Below are 17,275 nucleotides of genomic sequence, written 5' to 3'. Positions count from 1 at the left end.
GTAGTGTAGTGGTGTATCTGTGATGATGATGATGCGACGCATTGTGGGGTGGAAACTATGCTATATTTCTCAATGTGGTGGCTTTTTTTTTCATCGCAATGACACATTATGGCGATATGATGTGGTAGTGTATATAGATTGTCAGGTATAATCAATTTCGACGAACCTGTCCATTTATAACGACCTAACGTTCTAACCATATACTTATTACCAAACGACGTACATATTGCGATTAAATGAACGTTTATTTCCATCGTCATAAGTATAGATCTGGTAATGGAAAATGTACAAATATTTCAAACGGGTTCTTCGAATTTTCATTTTGGTAATACTGGTAGTGGTAGAGAAGCCAGACAACCATTAATAACATTGCCAAATGTCTCGATCATCCAAAATATGTGATTGAATCTCATTTTTACCATCAGCTGATTACTGCATCTCACAAGAGAGCCTCTTGGTCTTTCAGTCGTAGATTTTGAACAGTGTTTCTCACAAGAAAATAAGGACCCAAAGAGCAACTCGCAAAAAATTGCAGAAGAAAAGAGAATTAAAAACTCAACAAGAGTTCGTGGAACAACGTTTTGTTCTTAAAATTTTAATTAGTGTTGAATAACAAATATTGAGTGAATTAATTTTTTTATTTCAAATTATAAGACGTAGATAAGTTTTAGTGGAAATATTTCAGTTTCTGCAGAGGTCTTCAAATAGTACGATTTGGGAAACTCGTCTCCTAAATCGTACCACTAGTTCCCCAAGTTGTATTACCCAGTCGTTTTAGTTGTATTTTGAAGGAAGTAGATGAAATGATGTAAAAAAATTCAAGAAAAAGCATAAGGTTTTCATTTGTATCCAGTATAGCACATATTTTGATTTGTAAAATGAAAAAAATACTACATGTTTGTCTTGAAGCTTTTTATTCAGTTTTTGTGTAGTTTTTACCTGGTACAATTTAGGGAACTCATTGCATGTAATGTAAAATGTAATGGTACGATGATTTAGGAAACCTCATGTGGTACGATTTGGGCAACTTGGACCTTTTTTGAATAACTGGCTGCACTGTCATAAAATATACTTGTAACTGACATCTGTGCATGATGAAATAAGTAGGTATAAATATGTGTTTCAAGTGATCCATTGAAAAAAAATCCACTTGATTAATCCTATCAGGGCTCCAACACCTTACATACATTGAAAAAAATATAGATCGCAACCACTTATTTTCTTTAAATCCTGATAAGTTACGCAAACATCAGTCAATCTGGCTAATTATTTTTGTATAGTAGGTGGCAACACTGACACATTTCAGTTGATACCCCAAAAAAATTATAGGAGTGCTGCTACTTCTATATGAAAAGTAGCAGTGGTACGATTTTGGCAACCTTACCCCATAACAAAATTGGGTTGTGGCTTTTCATCTTGTTCATCATTATTATAACAATCACTCAGATGTTGTTTACCACACCACGTACCAGTACCTAGGTCATTACCACACAGGTCATTTCGGATTGTCAGTCACTTAGATCATTTTCATTGGTGAACGAACCAGGGCTGGTGAACAGAACAGAATAGAACACTATGAACAGAACGATAAACACTAAAATTTTCAAATTTTCTGAACGTTACCCGAACAGAACGATATAACGCTTCGAACAAATGAACGCTAACTGAACAAAATGATTCAACGGAACGTTTTGAACAAAAAACAATAACCAGAACAGAACAATATCTTTCAATTTTATTCAAATAATTGTCTATTTTTCATGTTTTAGACTTCATTTTTAGTTTTGTTTTGTCTTTTAAAGGCAGTTAAAGGCTTAATTTTGAAGGTAAAAAGCTACCTATTAAGAAAATTCATCATGTAAGTGGAGAAAAAATGACTGAAAAGTGAGAACAGAACAGAACAAAACAGAATAGAACCAAATCAACCTGAACGAAACCAGAACAGAACAAATGAATCCACATTAACTTGAACAAAAACCAGAACAGAACACTATGAAAAGTTTTTGTTCATGAGCAGAACAGAACAGAACGCTACAATCGAAACGTTCACCAGTCCTGGAACGAACTATTTAAATTTTAAACTACATTTAAGAAAGCATAAAACCCCCGAGTTGTGAGGTAATGACCAGCTCTAGCGCCAGTAGCTACAATTTTATAATGAATGCCATGGATTAGGCAGGATACCGCATCCACACCTTTGATTCTGCACTCACAAATTAATTGTAACCTACTGAAATAATATTGATCCAAAGTTTCATTATCTAATTTCTTACAATTCAACATATTTTGCAGCTGGGTGGCAAAATCTTTGATGTCTGGGAACATGGCTTTTAATTTGCGTTTCCATTCTTTCCATGATAAATCATATGATGGAAGAGTAGTGTAAGCATAACTAGCTAACTTTGTTTGAACTCGCACTCAGACCAATTGTATACTGCAGCCAACTCCTCGAGTTTATATAACCATTAAGTGGAACTAATACCAACTTTACCTGGTTCAAATTTGGGAACACAATTCACACCCAACTCAGCACCACATCTCCCTTTACATGGATGATAACCGGACTTACATTCAGGCGAAACACAAGATGAACAAGTCGTAATTCTGCACAATCATTTTAAAACAATTTTTCTGCCCCCCCTCCCCCTCGCTTTTCATGACATAAAAATAGTACATTGAGTTTGAAATTTGAAAATTGGAAGCAGATTTTTAAAGCTGAAAAAATTGCATTTCTTTTCAACTTGAGCAATTTTTTTTCGTTCTTTTTTTGTGAAAGGATTGAAAATGAAAAAAACCTCATAACTCACGTGAAATAAAACCAAAGGTACTTTTTCGAAAACCGGTGGTATTTTTTCACGTGGGAGATTTTCTATTATGAATGCATAATATACAAACAAAATAAGGGCTTTCAAATCAATTGTTGTAGTGTCATAAAATTGGAACTTTTTTTTTTTTAGTTTGATGGAGGTTTGGCTGAATTGAAGGGTTCAGTGCAAGAGATCCTCAAGACTGTTTTTGAAAGTAACTTCTTTAACTAGTGGGGAATTTTCCGTAATGAGGTTAAAATGCCTCAAAGTTCTCAAAAATTGACACCACAGCTTCATGCGTTGAACGCACCCAGCCTCTCGATTTATTCTCAAATGTCATTTTGAATGTAATTCATGAAACTTACGTATTTATGAATTGAGAGTCAAATCTTTGAGAGTTGTGAGTTTTAAGTTGAAATAGAAAAAGAACGAAGACTTGTGATTTACCTATGTTTGACATTTTTGGAAAATTGCAAGATGTTGGTATGATATTGCAAGGTCCTTGACAAAACGATGGGCTGCATATTTGTCAAATTTCTTCGGAAAATACCTATGCAAAAATAAGCAAATAGACCTAAAAACTAGGTAAATTGTTCGGAAGTTCATTCGTGAACATTTAAATATATTTTTTATTGAATTTCCATTCGACAAACAAGGAATAAATTACTTTTTCAAGAAGCAAGATTTTTATTACGAACGTAAAATACATTTCAATTTGTGTAAAAGCAAATACCTACTTTTTGGTAAGGTTGGTTGGTAGGTATATGTACAAATATGAAAAAAAAATATAGATAGGTTATATATATGTGATATGTAGGTATGCATAGGAAGATTTTATAAATCGTTATCTCGGCAGCGAGATACACACGAGTATAGGTATATAGGTATTCAGTAAAAAAAAGAAATGAGAAAAAGCTTCCGTGTTTAAAAATTAATCGACGTGAAAATTTTTCTAATACGAGGTATACCTACACCTACCTATGTATCTGAAACGAGATAGGTATTTCATACACGGAAGGATTTTTTTTCACATCCGTATCTTTTTTTCTCTTTCGATTACCTTTACATCGAACGTGCGAGTTTTTAAGCCGATGCATACGTTTTAAAATATTCTACATGTACACGCACAAAGGTGCCATTTACATTCATTGCAAATCAAACAGTTTGTTTAGTTTCTTAAATAAAACCAATTAAAAGTTTTAATTCGCTTTATTATTTGTTGTTGGTAAAGTCATCCCGAACTTTAGTTTTAATTGCGAAGTCGACAGACTTAAAGATTCTTTTCTTTGTCCGCGCCAAATGTCGGCGTATACTTGAGAAAACTCTCAGTGCCGCCGAATACGGGAGGGGAGGGGGAGGGAGCTCCTGCGTTAACGACAAACTCGTACTAGAAGACGCGAAATTCGAATTTAATTTAAATTTAAAAGCGTCTTTTTGTACTGGATTTTCTCAGTGTCGATGTACATAATTGAAATGAATTTTGTTTTTCTTTCTCCTTCTATCTTGTCGGTGTGTATCTGCGAGATGAAGAATCATCGATATAGAATACTTGTTCGCGAGACGATGTTCGAAAATTTATAGCGCCAATAAAGGTGTTTTTTATCCCTCTTATATGCTGCTATTGCTATATAAGCGAGAAAATAGTATTTATAAGGAGTGGTTTTTTAATTAATTTTCAACTCTGCGTATTGACTTACTTACTACGAAATCTTTGTATAATGATTTTTTTCTCTCTTTGTTACAGGGATCGAGTGTTCAGGTTGAACTTAAGCAACATCAGCCATTCCAGTTGCGAGGTGAGTTTTTTCTTCTTTTTAATTTTTAGCTCCTCTCGCCATAATTGTCGCCTGTATAGAGAAATTTTCATAGTTGAAAAGACTCGAAGAATGAATGTTAATGGTGGCCCATTAAAAGGTATTTTTCAGCTGTACGAGATTAAGATTACAAAAGCAGTTCTCTCTTTAGTTCTTTTATCCCGCTCTGGCGTTACAATATTAGGAAAAATTGGTTGTACTGTAATAAATGTAAATTTTTCATTATATAAACGACAGCTTACAGTTACAGTATGAAAATGTAATCGAGAACAGCGTTAATTGCGAAAAATGGTAATAAAAAGGCAACTTTTCTCGCAAGTTGGCGTGAATTAACGCATTTTTCTTATTGGCTGCGCGTGGTATGAAGTGCAGGGTCGCGAGAAGGGATGAGGGAAGAGGACTCGGTGCTCATAGGGCAAGAAGCAAATACATCTTGACTTTTATATACGAGTATGAAGCGCATAGCACCTAGTATTTAAGAAAGAAGAATCCGTAGCAACGGTTCAGAGGGCGAATACGTCTTTTTTCCTACCTCCGAACCGATATAATTAGAATTCATAAATCAGGTAAGGCGGAAAATTCTCCGGAGTGCTATCTGTGTACGCGTTCGAAACACCCGTCGCTTTTAAAGTCCTGAGGAAATATAAATTTACCATCTTAACGGTATTGGGTCTAAACTGGAGGCGGCCTATTCTCATATATACGACATTAACCTTTAACGGCTCTGGCCTTTTATTTTTTTTCCTACTCCGATGTGGCTGTGGCCGCCTTCTAATATCTTTTCGCGCCGCAAATTCAATACCGAATGACATTTGCCATGGTTTTGAGGCGAAAGTTGATCGTATGACCTTGTGCATAAGCCATAACCACGACTCTCATAATGCTATCCGGTCTATGGTACGAAATTATCGTCTCGACAGGGTTTTTTTTCCTGGCAGTGTTGGGATTTTTTTATCATTTTATTTGAAGTAGTTAAGCGTCTGCTGGTGAAAAGATGGCGAATGTGCGAATTTATGACCGATTGTTGAGTGTAAAAAAAATCATTGCGATTTGTCCCGAAGGTTTTGTGATCAGCTTTGAGCCAAAATTTCAATTTCTTTATTTGAGATACATGCGGCAGCATTGCTGCCATTGTATCAGGTTAAGCATGTAATGCGGATTTCGTATATGGATGTTCAGCATTCGTAGAATTTGAGTGATTTTGTAAATCTGAGCGTTGAGAAAATGATGTCCAAGAAATTGAAATTTTGTAAACTTACAGGCAGTTAAATGCGATACGTATTTCATATTCGCTATTTTCCGTTCTTGTATGTTTTATCTTTTGTAAGGAGGAGGAGGGGGGGGGGTCACAAAAGTTCACATTTCAAATGTTTCATAGAAAAACGCACAATTTCATAGGAACACGAAACAAATGATAAAAACACTCACGCAAGAAGACCGACTTTTCTTCAAACAAAAATCTTTCACGAACGATTTGATTTTTTGAAACATATTTTGTACAGCAATTTGATATGTTTACAATCGAATCGAATCATTTGCGAACGATTGGCGATTGAGCCAACTGATTGATTACTTGGTGAATCATTCGCGAACGAATTGATTTGTGTAAGCGACTCGTTCGCGAACGAATTGATTAGTATGAGCTCGTTCGCGAACGAATCTATTCATTTACTCAATTTTTGATGAATCATTCACGAACGAATTGATTAGTATAAGTGACTCATTTGCGAACGGATCGATTCATTTACTCAATTTTTGATGTGTTATTCGCGAACGAATTGATTCGTATGAGCGACTCGTTCGCGAATGAATCTATTGATTTACTCAATTTTTGATGAATCATTCACGAACGAATCGATTCATTTACTCAATTTTTGATGTGTTATTCGTGAACGAATTGATTCGTATGAGTGGCTCGTTCGCGAACGAATCGGTTCATTTACTCAATTTTTGATGAATCATTCGCGAACGAATTGAATAATTTTTAGTGAATCATTCGCGAACAAATTGGTTCGTATAAGTGACTCGTTCGCGAAAGAATCGATTCATTTACTCAATTTTTGGTGAATCATTTACGAACGAATTGAATAATTTTTTGTGAATTATTCGCGAACAAATTGATTCATAAATCAAAGAATTGTTCGATTCGTTGGCGAATCGTTCTTTCAAAATGGATAATTTTTTAATCTTTTCATGAGAACTCCTTTCTTCGTTTCGTTTTTGTTTTCAAAAACGTTATTCATTGTTTGTGAACTCTCATCTTTGTTTTCAAGGGTCCTTTTCTTTTTTAAGGGGCTCCTTACCTCTTTTTGAAGCGCCTTTTTTTGAATTTTTCAAATTTAATTAATTTTTTTAAACCACTTTTGTTCTGTTTTAGGGCTTTTGATTTCATACTTCTGGCTTAGTTTCAGTCTCTTTTCTTTTTTTTGGGCTCTTTTTATTGTTTTTTCTTTTTAGTCTTATTTCCTAATTTTTTTAACCCCCATTTCTTCTACTTTCATAAATCTTCCTTTGGTTTCTTACTTTTTTCTTTGTTTTTAGATTTTTTTCATTTTCATTTTGTTTTGCTTTGTTTTTTTTTCAAGGACTGCTTTTTCAATTTTGGAGACCCCTTTCTTTGTTTTGGAGTTTTTCATTCGTTTTAGGCTCATGTCTTTGTTGGTGGGATTCTTTTTTGTTTTTTGCAGGTCTTTCTTCTTTTATTTATGGCTTCTTTCCTTTGTTTCTGTTTTGTGCTTGTTTTTAAAGTCGTTATTGATTTGTTTCAAAACTGTTCTATTTGTTTTGCTTCTTGACATTTTTGGGGGGGGGGGGAGGAGGGATTTTTGATACTTATTTTTTCTGTGCCCTTCTTCGTTTCAAAGATGTTTTCTTTGAATTGTTTGAAGTTCCTTTCGTTTTTCTATTTTAGTCTCTTTCTTGTTTTTGAACCTATGACTTTGTTTTGTTCTTTTTTCTTCGTTTTTGAGCCACTTTTATTGTCCTTAGTCTTCATTCTTTGTTTTTAGAGCTTCATTTTTCAAGTTTGGGCTCCTTCCATGGTTTTTTTCTTTTTTTTTTAAAAAGACCTACTTTGATTTTTGCTCTTTTTTATTCATTTATTTTTTGGGGGGGGGGGGTGTTCATTTGTAAGACTTCTCTTTTTTAAAGCTCATTTTTCGGGTTTTAGGCTCCTTTCTTTGTTCATTCAGAGCAAACAAACTAATAAAAAACTTTCTCGATCGGCCTTTTTATTTGCGAGCTTATTTCTGTGGTCGTGTGGTCTCCTTGTCATTTGAGGACACTTTCTTCTTTTCAGTTTTGGTCTCTATTTCTTTTTCTTTCTTTTTTTTCAATTCCTTAATTTTCTGCAAAACGCCTTTCTTCTACTTGATGCCCTTTTTTTTGACAGTTTTGAGTTTCTTTGTCTGTTTTATGTCCTTTTTTAAGGGTATTTTTTGAGACTCTTTTCTTAAGTTTTCATTTTTTTTTTGATCAAGCTCCTGTTTTAACTTTTTTCAACTTTAAGCTCCTTTTCTTTTTTAAACTCGTTTTCTTTCTTTATGAGGCACTTCTCTTTTCTCTGTACGGGTTTTTTGGGGGGTTTTAGCCTTCTTTTTCTGTTTTCATTTTTTCAAGCTTTTTTCTTCGGTTTTAGGCTTGATTCTTGAGGGAAGTTATTTTTTCTAAGCTCCTTCTAGTTTTCAGGGGCCGAATATCTTCTGAAGCACGTGGAAAATTTTGTGCTTTGATCATTACTGTTGATCAGATAGAAAGAGACTGATGATTTTTAATAGTGTGACGCACACGTTGAACCTTAATGCCTTAATGGTTAAGAATTTGCTTCAAAATATTCAATTATCACGATATGTTGCACAACGTCATCATCGAAAAGAGTCGAATATTTATTGCTCACCCTGTGTAATGTATTTCCATTTGGGGAAAAAAAAGGTGTTTGTATTTAGCGCTGGAATTTGTTGGATGTGTAAATTTTCAATTTAAATATCACATAATAAAATGTTTCAATAAATCGAAAAAATGGTTTATTTCACGGTATAAAAAGAACCTTTTCTTTTTGCTCGGAGAAAGAAAAAGGTTGGTTGTACTATTTTTGTTCGGAAGGTTTTTTTTATGGTATGAAATTTCGCATTCTACACCTTTCGGTATTTTTTGGTGTGGCAATGTGCGCCACTAGTACACTTCGATACTGCTTTTTTTCTCGTCTATACCCCGTTCATCGGTATTTTTTATGTACCGGCGGCGCGGCGCAGCGACGGTGTTTCGCATTCGTCGTTTTTGTTCCCTCATCGTCTTCTTATATTTGGGTTTATTCTCGGACGAATTTACGATTATTTGACTTTTCACCGAAGTGAAAAATTCGCCAATCGTTACGACAGTTTTTTTTTGTGTGTTAAAATTACCTATTGCGTCGTGACGCGAGAGTTGGCGTTGCTGGGTAAAATTCATTTGAATCTTGTTCTTTAAATCTGTCTGTGTTGTACCACTCTGTATACGAGTATAGCCAAGTTTTTGTTACTCGAGGTTTCCTCTCTCTACTCTCCTCCGTTCTGCTTAATGCTTCGTTTATTTTCGATTTGCTTTTATTGCTCGTGTTTGTATTCTCTCCTTTCTTTTCTTTCTTTTTTTTACGCTTGCTTTTTGAGCAATTATTTCTTTTATGATTTTCTTTCCGGCCAGTAAACGCGAGATTTTCTCAAAGATGCGTAAATTTTTGCATATTTAGCGAGAAAAATTCACCGTAAATAGGTAAATAACGAAAATCACGCTAATATTGACGTTCGACTCGATCGACTGTACTACGAGTATTTTTTTTCGTTCTCTAGCTGTGGCTTTTTTTTGCCGAATTGAACGAGATTTTTATTGTACTGCGCTAGAAGAAAACTTTGCACAAAGTTTAATTGTGTTTGAAATTGGGTACGTTTGGGGTGGGACTTTTCGATGTGTATTTTATCGAAATAAGATTTCGGTGGGTGCGAGTTTGGAAAAGTGTGTAGTTTCTTTTTTTTTACTTCCATTTACCCGTTTGTTGTTGGGGAAAAAAGTGAAACAGAGATGTTGGAATTGGATAGTTGAGCTATTTTTATTGCATTGTCGAGTTCGAGCTACTGCCATGTTCTTTTATGCGGTAAATTATCGAAAAAGTATATGATAAATTCGTAAATCGAGTTCCATTTCTGGGTTTCAGTTGGAAGATTTTTTCGTAAACTTGTGTTAGTGAGCTGGATAGAAGTTTGGATTGGTTTTATTGTTGAGATTTTTTGGAGTTTAGATGCGAGTTGGTGGCGTGGGGCAATTTTTTGTTCGAGTTGAAAATTTGGTTAGACTTCTGTAGAGTGTAAAATGATACCATAAATAGGTAAATTTCATACTCTAATTGTACACAACAGCCTTGAAAATTCGGCACGTGGTGAAAATCCGTACTATTGAAATTTTATCCATCGATATGGTAACTGTTGAGCTTTCTCGAAACCCATCAAATCAAATCAAAAGTATACTTGAAATCGTTACCATGGAGCGATTGTGACGGTCAACGCGACCAAGCAAACTTCAACTTCATTTGAAATTTAATAACAGTCGACGAAAATTGTTAGGTATAGCTTGAAGGGTGAAATTTCTCGCAAAACACCTCCATAATATAAATTACTAATCCTTTTCAAAGGTTGTATTTTGAATTTACGCGACTTTTCGCCACCGCAGCTTTATAGCATTATTCTAAGGAATACACGCTTGGCTACGTAGACATCATCGATTCGTCGACGTACAACTTGGAAAACATTCGAGTATTAATTTCAGAGGTATATATTACAGCTACACAGACAACCGAAGGTCGCCAAATTCCAAATAAGCTGGACACGCGTCGATAATTTGGTCGCGATGTGGCTTCAATCCGTTCGATGAAGGGGAGATGGGAGATATAGGGCGATTGTCTTCATCGAAACCGAAGGAACCCAAAACTGGGCTACCAATAAGCACCGTGTAATACAAAGAGTTGTATGAGAGATGTCGAGAAGTCGATTTTGGGAATTCTCACGACGACAAAGAGACTCGTCTTCGTGGGTTTCTTTTGTGTCGGTTTCGAGGTATATAAGTTTTCGCCAAGGATACGCGAGGTCGGCTCTTCAATCATCAACGACGCTGTCCAATAATGTACAAGTAGCTATAATTTGAGATGGATGGGACAGGGTGGGCTGTGTAGCTCGTTAATTAAGAATGCTGTACGAGAGAGGAGAACGAGGTTAGGAGGCGAATATTTCTCTCGCCTTTTAAGGTATTGATATTAATAGCGTTGTTAGGCCTTTTACAAGTTCCATTTAACAGACAAAACCACAATTGAATTTTGTTGGTTGTCGACGTCGTTGACTTGGACGACGACGACGACGTCGCGAAATACGCTATCCAATACCATCTCGACCCCCTTGTGTGCTGATATAGAGTATACTTTGGAATCAAAACTTATAAAAGGTTATTTCCTTACGCTTTGCGGTTACCAAACCAATTAGTTATTCAACGCGAAATGCAGCATCGCTCGTGTACTCGTCGTATAGCATATCGTGGACTACTACGAGTAGTAACAGTTCGTTGCTTGACAGAGTTTCGAAAGTTGATTACAATTCGAAGGTATTCCAAGAAGAGTGATTTTTGTTGTAAAACTTTTACCCTCCTCCCTCTCCTCATCTTCACCGGCATATGTACTTGTTCGTAGGTACTCGACTCTTGTACTATGATTTGACGCCTGCAGCGTGTAAAAAAATATACAATTTACGTGGTGTTTTCTCGTATTTTTTTATTTTTTATTCAGTACTCACGCCTTGCCTGTATTGGCTTTAAAATCGAATGCAGCTCGAGTAATTACTGGGCGACGGTGCTAAGTGAGAAATAACATTTTGTCACCCCGGGTAAAAATTTCAATTAAATGTTTTATGCGTCGAGTTGCAGCGGTGCTCGTGTTCTTGTTTCTGTTCGCAAATCAAACGTGAAACAGGCTGCACTGACAACAAAGCAAAAACAGTAGCGAAATAGCGACGAATTTCTCGCGTTAAAATTTAGCCAACAGGTATTTCCTCGGCTTTGGCGTCCCTCATCGCGATGTTGATTAAAAATATTTCGTGTTTTTGTTAGATGGATTTTCCGTTTGGAAAAATACGTGTAGGTATTGTGATTTGTTCGATTGTTATGTGGTGAGAGGGAAAGGGGGGAATCTAGAATTTAGATGTTTACGTGAAATCTGCATAGAAACATTAAAAATCCATTTTAAGTATTTTTCAGGGACTCTTGATTGAGTTCTGGAAGTTGAAGTTGAAAAAAAAATAAGTAGGTATCATGTAAAGAAAATCCCATGAAAATGGTCATGATTTCAAAATAACTTATTTTAAAAAGTCCCCGAAAGTCATTTTGTACCTCATCGATTTTTTTAAAACTTTGCGAAATCAAAAGCTCTCTTACCTGGGTACATACGTATGTAGTACATATAATTTTAAGCATGCTTTATATTACAAGTTTTCTCAGGTTCAAAATACGAGTAATACAAATAATTAGAAAAATTGCTTACTAGAAGCTAATCCGCGTCACATTACTTTTTAAAAACTTGAAAAACATGGTCAAATTTCTAATACATATTATGTCACAGTTATAAAAATTTTGCAAAAAAAAATGTCACAAATTTCCAATTTATTTATATTCAAGTATCTACAATATTTTGTCCAACTTTAAATAATACATTGAAACAAAATTCAATAAATTCAAGTATCTACAATATTTTGTCCAACTTTAAATAACACATTGAAACAAAATTCAATGAATTGAAATTATGTCAAAATGTGACACTTGAAAAATTAACAATAAAAATAAATTTCTGAAATTTGACAATTGGAAAAATTACTGGTAATTTTTGGTAAATTACTGGTAATTTTCGGTAAATTACTGGTAATTTTCAGTAAATTACTGGTAATTTTTGGTAAATTCTTGTAATTTTCAGTAATAGTGGTAATTTTGGTAATTTATGAGTATTTTTCTGTAAATGACTAGTAAGTTTTGGTAACTTAGGCAAATGAGGATAACTTTTGGTAAATTACTGGTAAATTAATGATCACTTTTAGTAAATAACATGACGTATTCAGTCAAGTACTGTTTATTCAGTCATTTTTGGTAAATTACCGTAAACTGTTGGTAGTGTTGGTAAATTACCAGCCATTTGACAATTTGTTTTGGTGAATTGCAGAAAATCTCAAGAGATTTGGAAAAATAAATTACTGGTATTTTGAGATGAATTTCTAAGAATTTGGTAATTTGTGGTAAATTTCAGTCACTTTTGATGAATTGTCAAATACTGGTATTGTTTGATAGATTACCAGTGATTTTGAAAGATTACTGGTGATATTGACCGGTAAATTACCAGTACTTTTGGTAAATTACTGGCAGTTTTTTGAAGCTTTGTTTGTATATTTACAAATTACCAATAATTAGGTAAGTTTTGGTATATCAGGACAACTTTTGGTAAATTATTGGTAGATACTGTTAATGAGTTGCTGGTAATTTTGGTATGTTACAGGTAATTTACTAATTTTCATAAATTACAGGTAATTTTGGTAAATTACGGGTAATTTTGGTAAATTACAGGCAATTTTTGAAATGTTTTGGTAAATTACTAGTAGGTAAATAATAGGTAATAAAGTTATTAGTATTATTGGTAATTTTTGATGAAATAATGGTAATTCTAGTAGATTGCCAGTAGTTTTAGTAAATTACTGGTGGGTCATTCCATGCCAAATCGGCGGATTTTTGCACGAACGATGACGAATGACGCAAACCGGACATTTTTTCGATTTTTTTGACGGAGCTGTGGCGTTTTAAAGTTCTCCAAAATGGCCGAAAATGGAAAATTTCAGTTGCAAATTGCTCCGGTTGTACGTGGTATAGAATTTTGAACTTTTTTTCAAATGTAGTACTTTGAGAGGGTAATCGACGAGTGATGTCAAAATCAGTGTTGCCACTTTCAAAAACCTAAAAAAATCGATTTTAAAACTTATAATTTAAATATAACCATGATGTCCGCCAGTAAAAATTCTGAAAAAATTCTCAGTTTTAGTCCTTTTTATGTAGAATGACATATCAAAAAATTGGACTGGCATCTTTTTTCATTTTCGAGAAAAAAAAATTGCAAGTTTTACAATTGCTGCAAAAGTACCATCAGAAACCTAAAAAATGAAACTTTTTGCATTTTTGAAATATTTTACCAATGTGTAGACGATAATGTGAAAAAATCCCCCTCCCCTCAATTTGTCGACAAATTGACGAAAAATGCATATAATTTGGGTGTGAACGAGTGCTCAGAGATGTTCGGGTGTGTAGGAAAATTCAGGGGTGTGAACGAGTGCTCAGAGATGTTCGGGTGTGTTTGGAAAATTCAGGGGTGTGAACGAGTGCTCAGAGATGTTCAGGTGAGTTTGGGAAAATACAGTATAAAAATTTATAGCACGAAAAATGTCAATTCGTTGACAAATGGGGGGAGGGGGATTTTTTTCACATTATCGTCTACACATTGGTAAAATATTTCAAAAATGCAAAAATTTTCATTTTTTAGGTTTCTGATGGTACTTTTGCAGCAATTGTAAAACTTGTAATTTTTTTTTCTCGAAAATGAAAAAAGATGCCAGTCCAATTTATGAAAAACAAAACTGTAAAGGATAAAATTTCTCATTGCAATAAAATGTATTATTTTTTTTAATTTTCAAGAATCAGAAACTCAATTTTATTGGATAATTGTTGATAAGTCAACATTCGAATCGAGCCATCTTCCAAAACAAAAAGTCTCTTTTTTCCATGTATGAAATTTTTCCGGATTTTTATTCAATATAAGACGTAATTTAAATTTTACGTGATTTATTCATCTTGTTGGTTAAAAATTCGGCTATCCAAGCATAACACCCTGCTGCACCTCTTTTTTCCTTTATTTTCGCTCATTTTGTACACAGCGTGAAAAATAACCGCTATTATTCGACGACAAAAGGTATTTTCGTTACATACAAAAATACACGCAGCGAATATGTCGCCTTTCGAAAGAAATTGCGGTAAAAAATTCATCAACGTGATACACGTGGTGGTTTGCAAATACATACAAGTAGGTACGTACAGCTCACAAGAGAGCCTGTAAGTTGGGGAACTAGACAACCAGTAAACAATAGAGGCGTTAGTAATGTGTACCAGTGAGAGAAGAAATTAATTAGCGAAATGCTTTACTATGCTCTCTCAATGTTCGGCACACATATAGGATGTTGTTGTGTACTGATGGTGTTGGTGGAAAATACACGAAGATGTAATGTGTATCATTGTGGTATGCTTTTCGCACATTTTATGCAAAAAGATATTTCATTTGTCATAAGAGGATGATGTTTATTCGAGGCATTAACCGCAATCGCGCGTCAACATTTTGCCTTGTTGTACTCGTAATACATTGACGCGACGAGATGCTTTGTTCGAGATAATCGGCGTCTTTAAATGAGTGTAAAGAATTAAAGGCGTACAGCGTATGCGTGTGTTTGAGAAATACTGCGTTCATTAAGCTCATTAAAAGCTAACTTAAGCTTGTTTGAGGAATAAGATGGGCAGAGAAGCGTTACAAACTTACTTATGTAGGATGATGGAAATGAGTGTCGTTGTGTCTCCTTCTATGTAAGTATGTGTTGTGGAATAGGATTTTGAAAATTTTTAGTCTGCCAGACACGTGTATCTTATCAAGGTTTTTTTTTGACAAAAAATGTTGAGAAAGGTTAGAAATTCAGAATTGTTGAGCAGATTGAATTTTTTTCCATGAAATTCTTCGATATGTAAATAGAAAAGTTTGGTCCCAGATCTTGCATAAATAATGGTAGGAGGCTTGCAAAACGTGTCCACCCACAACATAGAGAATTTCGTAAAATGTTAACCAAAATAGAATGTTGGGTTAGGAAGAAGCAACAGTAAAACAAACAAGATATGTGAATTACTCGACTATAAGACTCATGCGAAAGGAAATACTAGACACAACAGATTATATTAAATTCCGATACTTGGAATGTAAGTACAAATCTGCAAGTGTGTGGGTAGTTAGGTTCGTATAACAGGTGATGATGTGCAGTGAGCAGGCGGTTTACCTTATGTAATATATATCTCTCTATGTAGGTGATAAATCAAACAAAAATTCCGCTACAGATAGAGGTATATAGGAAAAATGGAGGAAAAAAAGATGCCTAAGACAGCGGTCGGTTTAATTTTGTTTCTTATAAGCTCGCTTCATTGGCTCGATTTCAAATTGGTTTCCGGTTAAAATGAACGACCTGTGCGAAGATCGATTTCCCAGGGCAAAAACGCATTGCTCATTCGGCAAAGTATAAGTGAACGAGTACCGGAGACGGATACGAGGAAGGGAGACGACAGCGCAGTCGAAGGAGGAAAAAAAAGGAAAGAGAAAAAGCTCGTAGAGTCGGAGCAGAGGAGCGAGGCGAATGTACGAAGAAAGCAAACAACTGCCAATGGGTTCTATTTGGTTTTGCAGTTTGTAGACGTAGAACGTGGCGTTATTTCGATGGTCGGGCAGTCGTAAATCTTGTGGCGAACAGAACGCTCAGCTATAAGAGGCTCAACAAATGATGGCATCTCGATTAAAAGTGCTGATGACGCGAGATTGCCAGAGAGACGAGGATAAGGGCGAATGTTAGTGTCAGAAGTAATTGAAATCGTTTTCTTCGATGCTCGCTCTCGGTACTTTGCTGGGTTTCTCCGCGTTGCCATAGTCCATTGGTAGTCTCGGTTTCAGAGCCGGCGACTCCCTGCATCCCGCATGCCAAGACGGTTCGTTTGGCTCGTTTTTAATGTTTTTTGGACTGGATATCGATAACGAGCCACCCAACTCGATCCTATAAATTTACTATTCTACATCTATAAATTACGACGATAAAAAGCGATTAAAAGCGAATTTCGTGGTTTTCTGGGATGAGCGGGACGAAGTTTTCGAATTTGTTTTATTGCATCCCTCTGCAAAGGCGACCTGAGGTGGGCAACGAATACGATGAAAAACTACAGAAAGAAGTGATAGAATTTCAACTCGTATATTGAATGCAATCTACGGAAGGGTGAAATTTTTCTCTGGAGAATTTTCAAAAAGTAGTCATATCTAAATGCAGACTAGAAAATTCTTATGGGAATGCCCCTAGTACTCTCTTAATTTAAAACAGTCAATTTTCACTGCTTAGCAGTCACGACATTTTGCCTTTTTAAAAGCAGTAGTTTTTTACTGCAAAACAGTGAAAAATCTACCGAATTGGTCAGTAAAAAATCATTTTGACTGACCAATTCAGTAGATTTTCTACTGTTTTGCAGTCAAAAACTACTGCATTTAAAAAGGCAAAATGTCGTGACTGCTAAGCAGTGAAAATTGACTGTTTTAAATTTAGAGAGTAGGTGCCTATAGCAACATCCTAAAAAATTGAAAAAATTGGCTCATACTTGCGGGGCAGAAAAAAAGGGGGCCTGTCTCAAAAACAGTGGAGACGAGAGTCTAAAACTTTCCTGACGGATGGTGTTCAATGGTACCCCACCTTCCGTGCGAATATCAACCTTGAAGTTCTCGGATCAAACTAACCCTTTGTTCATCAAAATTTATTTTTTCCAATGAATTCT

The 17,275-nt window shown here is 35.1% G+C and overlaps 1 protein-coding gene across 2 annotated transcripts in view; it reads left to right on the top strand.

The window, feature by feature from the left end:
* The window catches only part of Sema2a (Semaphorin 2a), a 515,491-nt gene that overhangs the window by 428,126 nt on the left and 70,090 nt on the right, over positions 1-17,275 (top strand). For both annotated transcript variants that reach the window (XM_065367946.1, XM_065367944.1), the window contains one exon: positions 4,552-4,603. In XM_065367946.1, the coding sequence (XP_065224018.1) occupies positions 4,552-4,603 (52 nt within the window). The remainder of the gene's footprint in view (positions 1-4,551; positions 4,604-17,275) is intronic.

The sequence above is a fragment of the Planococcus citri genome, chromosome 5 (assembly GCF_950023065.1).
Source record: "Planococcus citri chromosome 5, ihPlaCitr1.1, whole genome shotgun sequence".
NCBI classification, from domain to species: domain Eukaryota; kingdom Metazoa; phylum Arthropoda; class Insecta; order Hemiptera; family Pseudococcidae; genus Planococcus; species Planococcus citri.
The sequence above is the reverse complement of the archived record's forward strand: the minus strand, read 5'-3'. Positions and strand labels throughout refer to the sequence as shown.